The sequence below is a fragment of the Vanacampus margaritifer genome, chromosome 18, assembly GCF_051991255.1.
Source record: "Vanacampus margaritifer isolate UIUO_Vmar chromosome 18, RoL_Vmar_1.0, whole genome shotgun sequence".
Taxonomy (NCBI): domain Eukaryota; kingdom Metazoa; phylum Chordata; class Actinopteri; order Syngnathiformes; family Syngnathidae; genus Vanacampus; species Vanacampus margaritifer.
In genome coordinates, this window is record NC_135449.1 from 6,189,613 (window position 1) to 6,205,858 (window position 16,246).

At 39.7% G+C, this 16,246-nt stretch overlaps 2 protein-coding genes across 4 annotated transcripts in view; both read left to right on the forward strand.

Annotated features, from left to right (window-relative positions):
• Window positions 1-3,022, forward strand: LOC144038751 (uncharacterized). 3 transcript variants are annotated; one of them, XM_077551468.1, is made up of 4 exons: window positions 1-97; window positions 720-747; window positions 2,142-2,186; window positions 2,301-3,022. In XM_077551468.1, the coding sequence occupies exons 3-4, from the start codon at window positions 2,147-2,149 to the stop codon at window positions 2,936-2,938; spliced, it is 678 nt and encodes a 225-aa protein (XP_077407594.1). In that variant the 5' UTR covers window positions 1-97; window positions 720-747; window positions 2,142-2,146; the 3' UTR covers window positions 2,939-3,022. The 3 variants fall into 3 exon arrangements, with proteins under 3 accessions (XP_077407594.1, XP_077407592.1, XP_077407593.1); XM_077551466.1 differs by lacking the exon at window positions 1-97 and having other exon boundaries at window positions 595-747; XM_077551467.1 differs by lacking the exon at window positions 1-97 and having other exon boundaries at window positions 595-747; window positions 2,325-3,022.
• A 9,233-nt stretch (window positions 3,023-12,255) lies between these two features.
• Window positions 12,256-16,246, forward strand: part of ntn2 (netrin 2) — a 44,166-nt gene continuing 40,175 nt past the window's right edge. Inside the window, 1 exon segment of the mRNA XM_077551617.1 lies at window positions 12,256-12,362. The gene's annotated coding sequence lies outside the window, so the exon portion shown is untranslated.

Here is a 16,246-nt window from a genome sequence, read left to right on the forward strand (position 1 = left end):
CTCCGGGCAGCATTACAACAATGACACAAACTGGAGTCGGCAACGTTCAGAGAGATTTCTAATCCCAACCGATTCAAACTAGATCCAAACCGATGAGGTAATTGACAAAACATGTCTTGAACATGTGCTTATTCTTGATTACCACGGCCGAGGCACTTTTGGTGCAATATCGTGCACTGGTGGAAGATTATGATTTATATCTAAATCCAGATTTTCCATTTTTTTCTACATTTTCCTAATGTCAGGAAAGTGCCTGCACATTTTTTTTTTTTTTTCTTGTTGTAAATTCATGTACTGATGTAAATGATGAAACGCTACCACGAAACGGATCTCAATATAAGATTGGGGTTTTTTAATGTATATAATCGAGTCAAAGCAAAAAAAAAAAAAAAACTACTGTTGTCTTTTATGATCAGCCTTACTAGCAGCAGTTCAGCAGTCACACTCAATAGCGACATCATACACGTGCACGTATGGTCATGTGACATAAATTGCTTTGTTCAAAGCATTTGGAATCAGCGTAACAAAGATGCGACGATGACACAGAGAATTAAAGCCACATTGTTTGACTTCATGCACCGACCGCCATCTTTTGTTGTTTTTTTTTTTCATTAATGATTGAAGCGTGTGTTGTTGTTTTTTTTTATCCCCTATAAATTGATTAGTAACCTTGAATGTTTTTGTTTGTTTGTTTGTTTTTTCTCGCATATGAACGACAGTTTTTCAAAGCAGGTCCTCGGAGTAAAGGTATGTCGACACAAAGCATGTTTTTATAATAGAATAATTTCATAAAGTATAATAGAATAAATTCATAATGATGAATCATTTTGATGTCTTGGGGCGGGGCTTAAGCCATTTTTTTTTAAACACGCTGGAATCAGAATTTTGTTAATTTTGTTTTCAACCTGTCAAATGTTTTTTTGATTGGATATACTTTGAAATATTGCGGACATTTTTATTGATTTTTTTTTAAAACAGATTTTAAAACTATTATAATATACATGTTTTTTGATTGGGTATACTTTGAAATATTGCGGACATTTTTATTGATTTTTTTTTTGAAACAGATTTTAAAACTATTATAATATACATAAATGTTTTTTTGATTGGGTATACATTGAAATATTGGGGACATTTTTATTGATTTTTTAAAAAAACAGATTTTAAAACTATTATAATATACATAAATGTTTTTTTGATTGGGTATACTTTGAAATATTGCGGACATTTTTATTGATTTTTTTTAAAACAGATTTTAAAACTATTATAATATACATAAATGTTTTTTTGATTGGGTATACATTGAAATATTGCGGACATTTTTATTGATTTTTTTTTAAAACAGATTTTAAAATTATAATATACATGTTTTTTTGATTGGGTATACATTGAAATATTGCGGACATTTTTATTGATTTTTTTTTTAAACAGATTTTAAAACTATTATAATATACATAAATATTTTTTTAATTGGGTATACATTGAAATATTGGGGACATTTTTATTGATTTTTTAAAAAACAGATTTTAAAACTATTATAATATACAAAAATGTTTTTTTGATTGGGTATACATTGAAATATTGCGGACATTTTTATTGATTTTTTTTAAAACAGATTTTAAAACTATTATAATATACATTCCAATTTATAGTTTGTCTAATCATTCAAATATTTCGAATAAATAATTTTAAGAATTCATTCAATTTGGAAGCGCCTTTCAAGACCCTCATTTAAAACAAAATTCTACAGATAAAATGGTATGGCTAAAAAAAAACGAATTAAATTAAATATCAAGAAAAGAGCAATGTGGTTATAGTGTGTAGGCGAGTTTTTAATTTTAGAGATGTTTGATGTGCACTTAATAGGTCATTAAAAACAGCAATGCAACGCTGGACAGTGAAAGCAAATACAATATGTAGCATGTAAAATAATAATTTGGGTGATTGGCTGTTAGGAGTAGGTTTTTTTTTTGGTACACTTTCTTACTGACCTCTTGACCTTCTGCATGTTTCATTTTGATTGTAAATAAATACTTTTTGTATTACATTTTGTATGTACTGTAATTTCATTAAAAGCACAGTCGAGACCCGGAATCAACAATCGGGGAGAGTTTTTATTATTGATTTTGGTTTCCTTTTAGACAAAATGGAAGGACAAGGGGACGGATGGCACAATGGCCCGAGTAGTAAGTTCTTCACATTTTTTTCTTTTCTTTTTTTTTTAAATTCCATGCACGTTTCCTATGATCTATTTTAGGGTCAAACTTGTTTTTTTCTATCCACATCTTAATGAATTTCAGGTTACCATATCCCACTGCTTATAGGAAATCGCCCGCCCAACGACGACCCCAACATGGAGTACATCGTCGTGCTGGATTTCATCGTGAATCAGGAGATCATCTTCGCCAACGAAGGGGAGCCGTGGCCGAACGACGTCGACATGAGCGTCGGCGAGAACGAAGAAAACGTTGACATTATTGTTGAAAGTGACAATCAGTTGGAAGCGGCTGTTGGGGCGGAGGTGGAAATCGGGGTCGTTCGAAGTGCGGAGGACGAAGACCCCCTGCTGGAATCGTCGAGGAATACCTGCAAACGCCGCGATGGCGATGGCGAGGATGGCGACGGAGAGGACGACAGCGGCAGCTTCCGCTGGTGGGACGAATTTGACGGCAACAGTTCGGACGGCAGCGCCGAGCCGGACGGCAACGACGCGGACGCGCCTCTGATGCTGCAAACGCAGGCCAACGTGTACGTCATGAGCTTGAGCGGCCATTTGGCGCACGGCTCGGGCATCATCGTCTTGGCCGAGGGCGGGAGGGCTTCCAAGGAGGGGGACGGCTTCTGGGAGCAAGACGTGGAGGACGACCCGCTGACCGCCGCCTCCGTGGAAAGGTTGAAAGAAAGCCACGAGGAAGGAAATAGCAGAGTGGTGAACTGATTGGAAGAATGGGATGACATTCATCGCAAATCTATGGACGCTTATAGTGACAAATATTTCAATTGAAATGTCTCGTGCATGTTTTTTCACCATCCAAATAATAAAATGTCCATTATTGGCTGACTCTGATCCATTTTCTTGCCCATAACTGAGCAGAAACTTTTAACGGTGAGATATTCAAAATCTTTCAGTTTCTTTGAGATACATAAAGAGCCTGACAGTGTGGATTTTAGAGCGCCTCGTTATAGGCCATGAGTGCATGTAACACGGTGAGAAAAGTGTCCATTAATGGCTGACTGTGATCCATTTTCTTGCCCGTAACTGAGCAGAAACTTTTAACGGTGAGATATTCAAAATCTTTCAGTTTCTTTGAGATACATAAAGAGCCTGACAGTGTGGATTTTAGAGGGCCTCGTTGTAGGCCATGAGTGCATGTAACACGGTGAGAAGTGTCCATTAATGGCTGACTGTGATCCATTTTCTTGCCCGTAACCGAGCAGAAACTTTTAACAGTGAGATATTCAAAATCTTTCAGTTCCTTTGAGATATTTAAAGAGCCTGACAGTGTGGATATTAGAGCGCCTCGTTGTAGGCCATGAGTGCATGTGACACGGTGAGAAAAGTGGAAGCACCACACTAAAGGAAAAAAAGCGGGTGATAGGGGGTGCTGGGATCTGACTGGACAGCCGGTGTGTGGACCTGGCATGGCCACTTAAGAGTGCCTCGTTGTAGGCCATGAGTGCATGTGACACGGTGAGAAAAGTGGAAGCGCCACGAAAGGGGAAGAAAAGCAGGTGATAGGGGGTGCTGGGATCTGACTGGACAGCCAGTGTGTGGACCTGGCATGGCCACTTAAGAGTGCCTCGTTGCAGGCCATGAGTGCATGTGACATAGTGAGAAAAGTGGAAGCGCCACGAAAGGGGAAAAAAAGCGGGTGATAGGGGGTGCTGGGATCTGACTGGACAGCCGGTGTGTGGACCTGGCATGGCCACTTGAGAGTGCCTCGTTGTCAGCCATGAGTGTGCGCAAGTCACGGTGAGAAATGTTGATATAGATTCACAGTTCAATCATGTAGTTATTTAAATGCTATTAGAATCCCTTTTCCCAGATCGTAAAGTAATATTTGATTGACAGTTGGACGGAGCTCAGGTTTGGTTTGATATACTTTGTGACAGGGTTGTTGACAACTCTTCCCTGTGGTGCGTCAAACAAGACATTTATTTTTAGTTTTCAGGGACTTTAGCTCATTCACTGCCATTGACGGCTATAAACGTCAAAAATTCATTTTTTCATTAGTTTAACATTTTTTTCCACTTTTGTTAACAAGAGTATGAAAACCTAGACATTTTTTTTAATCTTTTTTTTTAATATAGATTATTAAAAATTAGGGGCGTCAGGCGATTCAAATTTGTAATTGTAATTAATCGCATGACTTCACTAGTTAACTCATGATTAATCACAAATTTTATATCTGTTCGAAATGTACAATCATTTTCTTCTAGGTTTTCATCCTCTTGTTAAACTAATAGAAATAGTTCAAATGAATTTTTGACGTCTATAGCCGTCAAGGGCAGTGAATGAGTTTTAATGATCAATATATGGATGGATGCATGCAACTCAGCGTCTTTGGATATTTTGACTCTGAAAGCATAGCATTGTGCTACGCTACATTAGCAGTGACATCACACCGAATACAGTCTCCGTCTCATCACAATGATGTAACGACGTGCCATGTCATCAAGTGCTTTGGTCAAAGCACGTCCTATTCCATTTGTAGACATGTTGCCATGACACAACGTGTTGTTTCTCGAGCCACTGTTGGGGGGAACTGCCACCCTTTTTTTTTTTTTACGTTTGAAGTCTTTACATGGGCACGACAAATGAAACACTCTCCGGATGACCTGTGAAAGTTTACTTTGATATTAAGATTGGTTGAGGTCAGGTCAGCATGATCAGGACTGGAATGTTGCAGAAAGTAAACTGCTATTATAGACACAAATTCCCGAAGCACAGGTAAGCATTCACACAGTGCATCGTTTAAAACAATGATTTCTGACAGATGTGCCTCGAGAGATTAGAAGTTATCCAATTTCAATTAATTGGTCCCAAAATTATTCATCTAGCACAACTACTGGATTATTTTCAATTGTCATGTCCGGTGGAGAAAATGACAGGAATTTCAGTCGAACCTTAGGTAAAAATGCTGACTCATTGAAACATTACAAAATTAATTAACTATTGACCTGCTACAATACAAATCAACACTTATCTTGCTATGAGGCCCCCAAATTTTTTTTGTAGGATCTACTCAGGGTAAGTGATCCTTTAGATTTACTCACGTTTTTGTCCTATAACTGTTTTCCGGATGTCTTTTAGACAAAATGGATGGACAAGGGGATGGATGGCACAATGGTCCAAATAGTAAGTTCCTCGACTTTCGATGTCCGACTGTTTTTTTGTGTGACCGATTATGCTAATAATAGCGCATCTGTCAACGATGTTGCAGGTATCCGTTTGCCGTTACCGAGAGGTCTCCGCCCGCCAAACGACGAGCCAAACATGGAGTTCATCGCCATCCTGGATTTTATTGTTAATCAAGATATCATCTTTGTGAATGAGCCCGAGCAATGGGATCTGGATGAAAACAATCAGAATAATAATCCCATTCATGTCAATAATAATGTGAATGTAGAAGACGATAACAATCAACCGCGTGATGCCGTCGTTGGGGCCGAAGCTCAGATGGAAGTCAATCGGCGTGTGGAAGCGGTAGAGCAGGCAAGGGAGCATTCTACAAACGATGATGATGATGATGAAGATGCAATCCGAAGCAGCGGGCATGTAACAAAATCATCCCCTTTAGAGAATACCTCAGACAGCAACACAGACTTGGACGAAGCCAACAGAGAACCTCAGCCGGGCCCATCCTGGCAAAGATCTGAAGACGAAGACGAAGACGCAACGAGACGCAACCGTCGTTTCCCGTGGTGGCACGAGTTCCATCAGAAAAGTTCCGACAGTAGCCCGGACTTTGATTTTTACGAAGTGAATCCTCTACTTTGCGGATCCAACCAAAGCTTGGATTCTCAAGATGAAAACGGAGAAATGGAATCAAAGCCCCGGGGAGGATTTGCCGCGCTCGCTTTGTGCGCCGATGACCTCGCTCGAAGCGTCGTCGACAGTGATCCGGCTCGAGAAGTATCTGACTCCGAGGAGAGGTTAAAAGACTTTAGTGAACAAGAGGCGGAGCACGAGCCGGCGGAGGAACAATTCAGGAAGAGTTCAGAGGGTCAAGTCAGAAGCGACAAGCATTGCCGGCGGTGTCACGGATGTGACGATAACGTCTCTGAGAAAAGCACCGACCGAGACGATCCTGAAGAAAACGGTCTCGCCTGCGGACCCAACAAAGGCTTGAGCGAGAACTCGGAAGAGACGACACTAGAGCTCTGCAATGATTCTCTCGGCATCAGAAGCAGTACAGCTAAGAAAGGAGGAGCTTCTTCCGACGAAGACCCTCAGCCCGGACCATCCAGCCGCATATCAGGAAACGAGATAGAGATGATCAACACAAAGCATTTGAGGTGGTGGCACGAATACTGCGCCAATAGTTCCGACAGCAGCACGGATTTGGAAGAGGCCGAGGGAGTCCCGCCTTCCGGAGCGTCGAGGAAGAGGTGCGGCCATGACGACGAAGAACAAGCCGAAACCAGAACCAGCAAACGTTTCCGCTTCGGCAAGGATGACAATTCCGATGAGGTCGAAGAAGAGTCGAACAACAATTCACATTCCCGTGATGGGAAAGGGAAAAAAAGATTAAGGTGGCAGGCTGACTTTTCTGTAAGACCCAAATGTAATTCTCACAGCATCAAAAACGGTCCTCGTGAATTTGCCGCCAGTTTCAGTGACCAAGAGGCACAGGATGACCCCCAGGCGGCGCCGTCCAAAGACGCGTTGTTGCAACTTGAGGGAAGCTGCGTCGAGGGTTCCCAACCGAGGCGCGGACGTCGCTACAGTAGTTCCGACAGCAACGACTCGGACGCCGCTGAAGACGAACCCCTGAAATTAAGTCTGAGGGACAATTTGGCCCTACTAAGTTTAAGCAGCCATGTTTCTCACAGAAAACGCAAATCAGTCCGGTTCCAGGAGGAAATAACTTCCCAAGCATGTGATGAAGAGGCAGAAGAAGACTCGCTGCCGGTGCAATCTCATGAGACCTTGAGTGAGAACGGAAACGCTAGTCACAAGCAATGATTTTACCGTCAAATATCTTTATCCAAAGACGAAAGTTGATTCCAAACTACAGATACAATACGTACATGTAGTTAATCGAACTAATGAACAGAGGTGGCGAATCCAGGTCCAGAAAGTAAAAACCCTGCCTCAGATTAGCTTTAGCCCCTTGTGCTAGCTAGCTGGCTCCCTAGCAGGTAAATGAGCACCCAGGCTGCTAGCTAGGGAGCTTGCTAGCTAGCACAAGGGGCTAAAGCTAATCTGTGGCAGGGTTTTTACTTTCTGGACTTGGATTTGCCACCTCTGCTAATGAAAAAGGTTAGCTGAAAGCTATTTGCTTTATTTTTAAGTTTTTAAGTTTTAGCCTCTGATAGCTAGCTTGTTTTATCGTTAGCTATTGTTTTAAAAGCTATTGTTTTCAGATGTCAGCCGTTTTGGCGGCTATCTTGATCTTTTTTTTTTGTGATCTGGAATAGATCTGACAATATATGAATCTGTGTTTTGTCATTTGTCCGCACACAATACACTTCCTGCCCGACTAAAAAGTCGAGCACCAACCAGGCCCGATGTTGTTTTTCATAGAAGGGCTGAAGGGGTCAATAATCAAAATGACATCACCCGCCACATCATCACAATGATGTCATCTTGTGTGATGACGTGAAGTGTTTCGTTCAAAGCATTTTGACTTCATGTTCTGTGTGGCTATGACACAGGCTCAACCGTGGACTTGGAAATGGACTACCAGTTCGACATTGTTAGCACAGATAACGGTTCGAGCAGCATGGAAACGACATCTCCATCAGTATGAAAACAACTAACGCCTGCAAAGGAAATCTTATCACCAGCTTCAGACCACTTGGTAAACTGGCATTTTACAGACCGGTTCCCTGAAGTTGAGGTAAGTCAGTCCAGACCTTTTTCACTGTTTGTGTTTTACTGTCACGGCGTCTTAATTTGTTGTCATAGTGATTCATTGCATAAACACATTAAAAGGGAATTCAATTGTTAAATTCCTTCCTATTTACTTCCAAATTCATGTTTGCGTATAGTAGGGTGACCAGATTTTCAAAAACACAAAATGGGACACTACAGTTTTGCTCAATTCTCAACCAGGAGCTATTTGACCTATTTAATCACAAGCCACTTTTATAACTGGTAGTTGTGTTATCACTTTAGCTAATTCTAAACAGAAGACTCAAAACTCGGGACTGTCCCGAACACGACGGGACGTCTGGTCACCCTACATTTGCATTCCCAATCGTATCTAATCTGTAGCAGAAACTCAAACTACTTCCTGATTTGGCATCTAAGAATCATGGGAAATGTAGTCTCACTGGGGTCACCAGTCGCAGTTCATACCATTTTTACAATGTTTCCAGACCAGCGCAAGCTAATTGGCACAGCCAGCTAACAATAGCTATCGGGACAGAGCAAAAAAAAGATTGTATAATGGTGGGGGCAGTGTTTTGTTTCGCGCTGTTGAACAGTCAACCAAGATAGCTTTTAGCATTAGCATTGACTACCGATGAAATATGGTGAAATTATATAGCGTCACGGTTTTTAAATCTGGCCACCCGAAGCAAAAGTGTTCATTCAAAAACAGATGACAGATTTTGTTAAATGTATTATTGACTGATTTTGTTCCCCCTTCTTTTAGAATTTCTTTGGACGAAATGGAAGGACGGGGAGATGGACGGTGCTCTGGTACTTGAGATTTGTTTTGCCATTTAGGTAAAAGGGATTCAGTTTCATTGACATATTTATAACGGCATTAACACACGTCCAACATGTTGCAGGCTACCGCATTCCTCTGGATTTGGGACGAGGGGAACCGGATTTGAGATTCCGCCGATTTTGCATTTCCTTGCACAGCGATGAAATTTCCTTCATAATCGAGGCAGCGCCGAGGCAGCCTCCAAATGACAACGACAACAACGACGATGACGCCAATCTCGAAGACATCAACAACGAGGCCAATAACGAAGACGACGACGACGAGGAGGAGGCCGTCGCCGAGGACAGCGACAGCGAGCGCGATCTCGGGGACGGCCAAAACGAAGACACCGACAGCGATGGGATCCTCGACGACAACGACGAACTTTTCCATTTTGTTAACACGCGTGAGCAGTACGCGTTGATCCGCTTCATTTGGCAGGTGTGGCCATTTTCTTGCGGCAACATATTTGACGAAATCGTCTTTGATTTCCACGGAATCCGCGAGGAAGATTTGTATATTCGCAACTACGACGTTGATGGCATCCAAGAAAATGTGGACGATGACGACAATAATGCTAACGAGGTAAATAACGAAGACGGCGACAATGACGGTGTTGAGGATGTCGCCGATGACAACCAAGTACAAATTAGTGCCAACCAAGAAGTCGATGAGCGGCCTTTGCCTTTGTCTTTGCCCGTTCCAAACGTCAGATCCAAATTCGAGGAAATCGACGAAGCGTTCCGATGGTGGCACGAGTTTGATTATAACTTTTCAGAGAGCGCTGGCGTCGATGTCGATGAAGAAGACCCTGTGCCTGCCGGATGTGAGAAAAAGACACGAGAGAACACGCATGACGCCAGAGGAGAGAAGTCGGCAGGATTTCAGATCAACTCGAACGACCAACTGGATCACGCCATCCGAAACTGTGATTTGGCTTTAGTGGAAAGCGAGTCTGTCTCTTGTTTCGGTCAACTGGAGGCAGAAGCAGCGGACCCGTTACCCGGACCGTCCAGGAAGAGGTCAAGAGAGGAGGCCGGACTCAACCAAGAAACCAGAAGTAACAAACGTTTCTGTCGGCGTTCTGATGTGATGGTGAAGCCTTCCGAAGGCAACGCGGAGGATTCTCTTTCGAGTGGTGCGACAAAAAGATCATGAGACGACTTGGATTAGGAAGAAATCCTTAGAATAAAATGTCCAAAAATTTAACTTTTTATTTTTAACTCATTCACTGCCATTGACGGCTATAGACGTCAAAAATTCATTTGAACTATTTCTATTATTAACATTTTTTTCCACTTTTTTATTGTACATTTACAACAGATATTAAATTTGTGATTAATCGTGAGTTAACTATTGAAGTCATACAGTTAATTACCATCACAATTTTAAATCGCCTGACACGATTTAAAAAAAAAAAGGTTATTAAAAATTAGGGTCTCAGGCGATTACATTTTTTAATCGTAATTAATCACATGACTTCACTAGTTAACTCACTATTAATCACAAATGTAATATCTGTTCTAAATGTACAATAAAAACAATTCTAGGTTTTCATGCTCTTGTTAACAAAAGTTGAAAAAAATTGAAACTAATAGAAATAGTTCAAATGAGTTTTTGACGTCTATAGCCGTCAATGGCACTGAATGAGTTACTAAGCAGTCTGCAATGCTGAAAGGCAGATTTGGAATGTTTTCTGATTGTTTGTTTTTGGCCTTGTGCATCATTTATTGCTGTTTGATCTGAAATGTAAAAGATTTGATTTGTGAAAGAGCAACTAAGTGTCCGATATCTTAATTCAGTAGTCGTTCTAATTGCTTTTTTAAAAAAAGGGATATCATGACTGGAAAGAGTTATTGTGATTTGTCTGAATCCCTCAGATACTCATACTAGTTGAAATCAAAAGTTGACACTATTTTATATACGAGGAGGCAAAAACACAAGCAGTCATCTGCAAGACAGTGCCGCTCGTGAATATCCCGAATGTCAAAGCAAACTTTTTATGATGGTTTTCCAGGTTGCTGCTTCTCTATTTTCAGAACACACATCGAGTTCAAATAAGAACTCCCAAGCGCTTGCAGCTGGCAACACTTTGAGATAATGATGCTGAATTCCACACAAATGAAGGCTCCAAATGCCATACCTGTACAATCTGCTCAATGCCTAGACATACAATAGCAAACTTTTTTTTTCCTTCTCTCCCCTCAATGGCTTGATCACACATGTAGACACTTAAGATGAGAAGCTTATTTCCCACCAGCGTGGTCTTATATCAAACATGACCTTTCATGATTCAACCCCTCTTAAACACTTTTTAGATATACACGTACACAAAAAAAAACGTTTTAATGGAGGCAATACCAGATGGCTGAATGGAGAAGAAGAATATGCATTCAATGCAAGTATAATTCTGGTTCATTCACAATATCAGGTTCATTTTCCCACTGATGGGAATGTTAAGACAGGTGGCTGCGATTGAAGCAAGTGAAGACCAAAAAAGCGATTTGGAAATGTATTGGTAACGCTGATGTGACAGTAATGACGTCATTTTCGGAGGTGAGTTGTTGAACGTGTGGCCGCCAGAGGGCGTCCTTTCCCCGTTTAAAAGCAGCTCCTGACAAGGTAAGCGTCAACAATAATAGAACTCCAATGTTACTTTAGAATAATGTGACTTAAGTGAAATTAAAAAGTAGTCATCCAAATAGTTACTTTAGTAAGTGTATAAGTGGTTGGCTTTTTAATAAAGCATGTAATAACTTATAAAATATTGCCCAACATCAACTAAACCAAATCCAAACACAATAAATGATCTTAAATCATAACCACATTAACCATGCAGAGATATCTTTAATGAACCTATTTGGCAAAATTTAAAATACAGTATGTGTAAATATATGGGAAGTACTTGATCCTTCATTAGCTATCTCAAGCTTTATATTTGTTCAATTAGACATCCTTAAAAAAAAAAGCAATGACGGCTATTTCTGCTTGTGTTGAGAATAATGTGTTTGTATATATAATAGTTTCCGTTAGTGTTATGTTCAGAGTCCATAAATGAATAACGTATTTGTTTTATTCTAAGTTTCATATGTTAAAGTTGGAAGAAAAAAATATCGTGACAAGTCTCACTGGCGAACCAAAATAGCACGCAATTAAGCACCTGCCTGTAGATAAAAAATAAAATAAAAAATGAGCGAAATGTAGCTCAATTTAACAAAGTATTCTTATAAGCAGAAATCCTCAAGTAAAAGTTAAATGTAAGTTACGTTGAAATCACCCAAAAATAAAAAACATCCTAAACGTACAGAGCACGAATAGTTGCTACTCAGCTCTGCCAACAGGGGGTGCCAAAAAAAGAAGAGGAAAAAAATGCACTCAAGCTGGCATTGATTGTCTGTGGGGTGGTTTCCACTGCAGGGGGCCGCGTCACTCATTCGGGCTCCAAGTGTAGCAACAAGGGCTGAGAAGCTGGAATCCCATGTGAGTGTTTCTGCTCCTTGTTCCTTTTTTTGTGACATTCACTTTGACCTTTCTCACGCCTAATTGGAGCGTTCATTTACATAAAGAAAACGCCGTGTCCACTGACCCTTTAGTTTGTGTCTTTCAATATTGTTTTTTTTTCTCTATCTAGTGTCCTCTCTCTTTTGTTGTTATTGCTAGAATCATGAGCAACTATGAATGTTTATATTGTTTTACTTTTAGGACAGGTTTACGAGAGAAATGTAATAACATTATTTTGTCGCATTAACACGTGTCAAATTAATTGAGGGGGAGTTTGATTGGCGTGTCCAAGTCAGCTGGGAGTCTTCGTTCTAGTTATTAATTGGCAGCTGATTGGCTCCAGACTTGTTGGGAGAGGGTATTTTACGCGCATGCGCACACTGTAATGAGACGATTGGCTCCAGACTTGTTGGAGAGCGTGTTTTACGCGCATGCGCACACTGTAATGAGACGGCTGCCTTGAGCTCATTGACTGTATAAATGGCACAAAGCGTAATAATAAGGGCCCCGTTAGCATCCGATGATTCAGAAAGAATGTTGATCAGCTTAGAGAGGTTTTTAATGCTGGTGCTAAGATATTTGAGGAAATGGGTACCACTGGACTTTGGAGTAACTTTCGAACCAGAGCGCAAAATTGCCAAAGCAGTCCATTTAATCACCCCAATGTAAAGCTATTGTGCCCCTAAATGTACAATTATAATTAAAACTCTTCTTTTTTTCCCTTTCTTTCACGATTCTCAATCCTCAATTAAGATTTGGCATTGTTACCAATGCTTTTCTTGAGATCTGAAAGACATTTACGTTCACTTTACAGGGGCTTTATATAGGTACAATCTTCACTAAGTAACATGTTGGGTAAATTGTTGGACTCTAGGTTAACTTTTTGAACCAAAAAATGTAGATTCAAAATGCACTATACTGCAAAACTAGTACTTTTGATCATACTATTATATCCTTAAATATGCAGGTGTGTACTTGTTTTCCCAAACAACACAATAAAACATTGTCAATAAGAAAAGTGGTGGGAAAAAAACCTTTAAAATAAAAAAGAAAATTCTTGCAAACATTCGATTTTAAAAATGAATATATTTTCACAATGTATTTAAAGGGATAGTGTGTAGAAATTGTTGCCATTTAGTGGTAACCTAATTGAACCGTTGCATTCTATTAGTTCACCACTAGATGGCTATCTGCGCATCTAATTTTGAAACGGTTCATTTGGAAGCACGTCCACTACGGTGTCTCAGAAAGACCACACTTCGAGTGTCGTGGCCGGGAACGACGCTGGTGTGTGAAACCCGGAAGTCGGAAGTCCATTGCATCTAACACATAAGGTGTGGCGCGACCCTTGTAATATAGTTAGTGATTACTATTGCTATGATTATTTTTTATTTTTTTATTTTTTGTAACTGTACATTGATGTGATAAAAAAATATATATATATTGAAATTATTAGTGGGTTTTTAACTCATTCACTGCCGTTGACGGCTATAGACGTCAAAAATTCATTTGAACTATTTCTATTAGTTTTACTTTTATTTAACTTTTGTTAACAAGAGTATAAAATCTTAGAAGAAAATTATTGTACATTTAGAACAGATATAAAATCTGCGATTAATCGTGAGTTAACTATTGAAGTCAAGCCATTAATTACAATTAGAAATTTTAATCGCCTGATGCCCCTAATTTTTTAAAATATTTTTTTCTTTAAAAAAGAGATTTTAAAAAATGTCTTGGTTTTCATACTCTTGTTAACAAAAGTGGAAAAAATGTTAAACTAATAGAAATAGTTAAAATGATTTTTATTTTTTTTTTTTTTAAAAGGAGAGCAATGATGATGTCAAATCGAATGAACAATACTGAGCTCTCCTGGAAATTTTTTTTTAAAAAAAATTTAAAAAATTAAAATGAATTTTTGACGTTTATAGTCGTCAACGGCAGTGAATGAGTTAAAATGAATGAACATTGAAAAATCCAGAATTTCTACACACTTTCCCAGTTATGTAATAAACATAATATGCACTATACTTCATTTTTTAAATATGGTAAGTGAGTGCAATTAGAACTCATTTCTATTGTGATTTATTTTTTTATGAAAGTGTTTATGCCATCAACAGGTTTAATGTAAAGTTCTCATTACGACCTCCATCGGCCAGCACGATAACGACAAGTGCGTAAAAGCTGCGCAGCGTAGTAAAATGTAATAAAAAGTGAGAGCAAATGGGGAAAGAGCGAAATGATGCAAACTGTCGCTTTGGTTTCTTGCTGTGGCTTTTGTTGTTGTTTTGGCTTTGTGGCTTCTTGGCAACATTAATTAGCGGCCAATCAAGTCGAACGCGGACAAAACGCATGTCGAGCGTAATTGGAAAATTTGCTTCTCCTCCTCCTTTGCGCACGCACGCACGTACGTCGCCCCCTCCTCTCCCGCACACACACGCACACACACACACACACACACACGCTTGGGGGGGAAATGTGTGTTTGATTTGAATGGGGAGTAGCCTCCTACCCCGGGCTCGCTTTACAACATATGGACGACTGCTCGCTTCTCAGTTGGGTCGAGGTTCGCGAGAGAGAGAGAGCTGGTCCACATTTTCACTTGGGACTTTCAAGAAAATCGCGCGTGAGAGCGATTTAAGGACTGTTTTTTTTTTTTTTTGGGAGTCTATATGACATTTCCTAAAGGCTCATTTGCGGGGATCCAATAAGGTGAGTTTAATATGATTATTAGCGTGTTTGTATGCAGTGGCCAATGACAGGTTACAGGAACCTGTCATTAGTTTTAAATGAAGCCAATAGGCTGTCATTACCTTATTATAGGCTGAGCCTGTGTATAGTGCGCGCACATACACAGACAGGTGTCACTCTCACTAGTTGGGGAAGGGGGGGTGGGGGGGGCATAAAGAAGTGTGCGTGCACTGTGTGGTGGAAGCTCAAGAGGCGATTGTGAGACAAGGATGCATGCCAAAGCAAGCAGCGCGCCTCTCGACTGCCTTCTTCCTTCAACATGCGCGTGTCACTTCCAATATTTTGCCAGCGTGCACGCTCTCCAGTCTGCACACCTGAAAGGCGAGAATGACGTTTGAGCATAAAAGTTTTAGTCAACAAAGTGGCCGAAGATGAAAACTGAAGTTCGTTTACGTCAACATTTTTAAGTCCTTTAAGTACTTTATTGAAGATTGTACTTAAGGTGTTAATTTTACTATTTCATCAACGGAATTCTACAAACGATTTTTGAATTTTTAAATCAAACAAAGAATACTTAGATCACGATGTACCATTACAACGACCAACAGTAAAACAGTAGCGCAAAATACGCCTTAAGTGTTCATCAAAAAATGTTTTAATTTTAAAAAAAAAAGTCAAATTTACATGTTGTAAATGTGTTGTACTTTGTCATTTTATAAGAAAAAAAAAATCTGCAATTAAAGCTTCAGTTGGAAATTTTATCGCTGCTATGTGAAAAACATATGTTATTTTTTCATTTATTTTTTATTTTTAGGTTTTTGGATTAAACTGACAGACATCCCAAAAACCTAAATAAATAAATAAATGGACATGAGTGTTGTTCTCATATGATGATATATTGCACTAAAAGAAGTTGAGCGAAAATACTACCCAAATAAATGTTTAAAAATGTAATTCAAATCTATTAAATGCAAAAGTTGAGTCCAGCGTAACTGTGCTCGAGCAGCAATTCTTTCTTCTACCACTAGAGGCCGCCCACGTACCACTAGTGATACTCAGACTACACTTTTAAGAATCACGGCTTTAAGTGATTGAATTCGGTCTTTTTTTTAAGACATTTACATGAAATCCACAGACATTAATATTGAATCTGTTACATGTATGGATAGAAACTG

Bases quoted from the DNA above. Each gene is read 5' to 3' on its own strand.
- LOC144038751 (XM_077551466.1), top strand. From the start codon at position 675: ATGTTTTTGTTTGTTTGTTTGTTTTTTCTCGCATATGAACGACAGTTT. The intron at 748-2,141 runs GTATGTCGACAC...GTTTCCTTTTAG, and splicing joins AGCAGGTCCTCGGAGTAAAG to ACAAAATGGAAGGACAAGGG. The intron at 2,187-2,300 runs GTAAGTTCTTCA...AATGAATTTCAG, and splicing joins ATGGCACAATGGCCCGAGTA to GTTACCATATCCCACTGCTT.